Raw genomic sequence first — 1,037 nt, forward strand, 5'->3', positions numbered from 1 at the left:
ACCCCTGTAAAACTTTGCCCCCCCCCCCGAAAAAATTTCTGCGGACGCTCATAGTAGAGCAAAAGATTGACTGTTTCTTTTTAAAAGGATAAACATTTTTAATGTAGGTTAAGAATCAGTCATGAATCGTACCAAAACATTTACAGGATATTTTACAGTTTTTAATGTTTTTTAAGCAAGCACGATGGCCCAAGCAGCAAGAAATTAAATTACTTAGAAATTGCGGTATTTTGTGTTGTTTGTATTCAAGGTCAAGCATTGATTTTACCCATTTTATCTATACTGTCATGTTACTTATCAGTGCATTAGATTATATAGTGATATTTTTGTCAATTTTTCCGCCAGGTTTCGATTCTTTTGTCACTTCTACTCTCAACAACATTGGTACACAGTGAAACTCAGGGTGAAGTGAAAACAGAAGATGAACTTAAAGCTTCAGCTACCGGTTACGGTGGTGGAGGAGGAGGCTATGGAGGGGGTGGTGGAGGAGGTGTTACTATACAGGTATAAAATACACTGGGATGGTGGATTTGGGAGTGGAGAACTATTAGTATATAATTTACCATTTGTTGTTCTTGTTCCGACTGGTATGTATCTGTAACTAAATAACAAGCTACTGTGAATGTCAAAGTGAATTTATTGACTTTTGGACATAATACTGTCAACTGATACGTTATAAAGTATCCACATATTAAAGAATATATTTATAAATTCGTTATAAACTGTAAAAAAAATTTAAGCGAACACAACGTACCAAACACTGTCCGTCGGGGTTAGTGTTTCATCTTATAACAACTTGACAATCAACCTAAATTTCCAGTATATATTATTAACAGTACAGGATTGGCTATTTTTGACAACATCGTATCAGTGACAATAATCATTCAGTCTTGTCTTATTTTTCCCTTAAAACAGTTGAAACTCAATATCTACTCATTAATTAATAACTTTGTAGCATCTGACCTTTGATAGTTTACATTTATAAGCATTTACAAATTTTAACTTGCATAGAAATTTACTATCGCCATCTACGAAAA

The 1,037-nt window shown here is 33.8% G+C and overlaps 1 protein-coding gene across 1 annotated transcript in view; it reads left to right on the forward strand.

Moving 5' to 3' along the window:
* LOC106471397 (glycine-rich cell wall structural protein 1.8-like) overlaps positions 1 to 1,037 on the forward strand; it is a 56,112-nt gene that overhangs the window by 9,784 nt on the left and 45,291 nt on the right. The window contains exon 4 of the mRNA XM_022400941.1: positions 393 to 504. Within this exon, the coding sequence (XP_022256649.1) occupies positions 393 to 504 (112 nt within the window). The remainder of the gene's footprint in view (positions 1 to 392; positions 505 to 1,037) is intronic.

This window comes from Limulus polyphemus, unplaced genomic scaffold (assembly GCF_000517525.1).
Source record: "Limulus polyphemus unplaced genomic scaffold, Limulus_polyphemus-2.1.2 Scaffold112, whole genome shotgun sequence".
Lineage (NCBI taxonomy): Eukaryota > Metazoa > Arthropoda > Merostomata > Xiphosura > Limulidae > Limulus > Limulus polyphemus.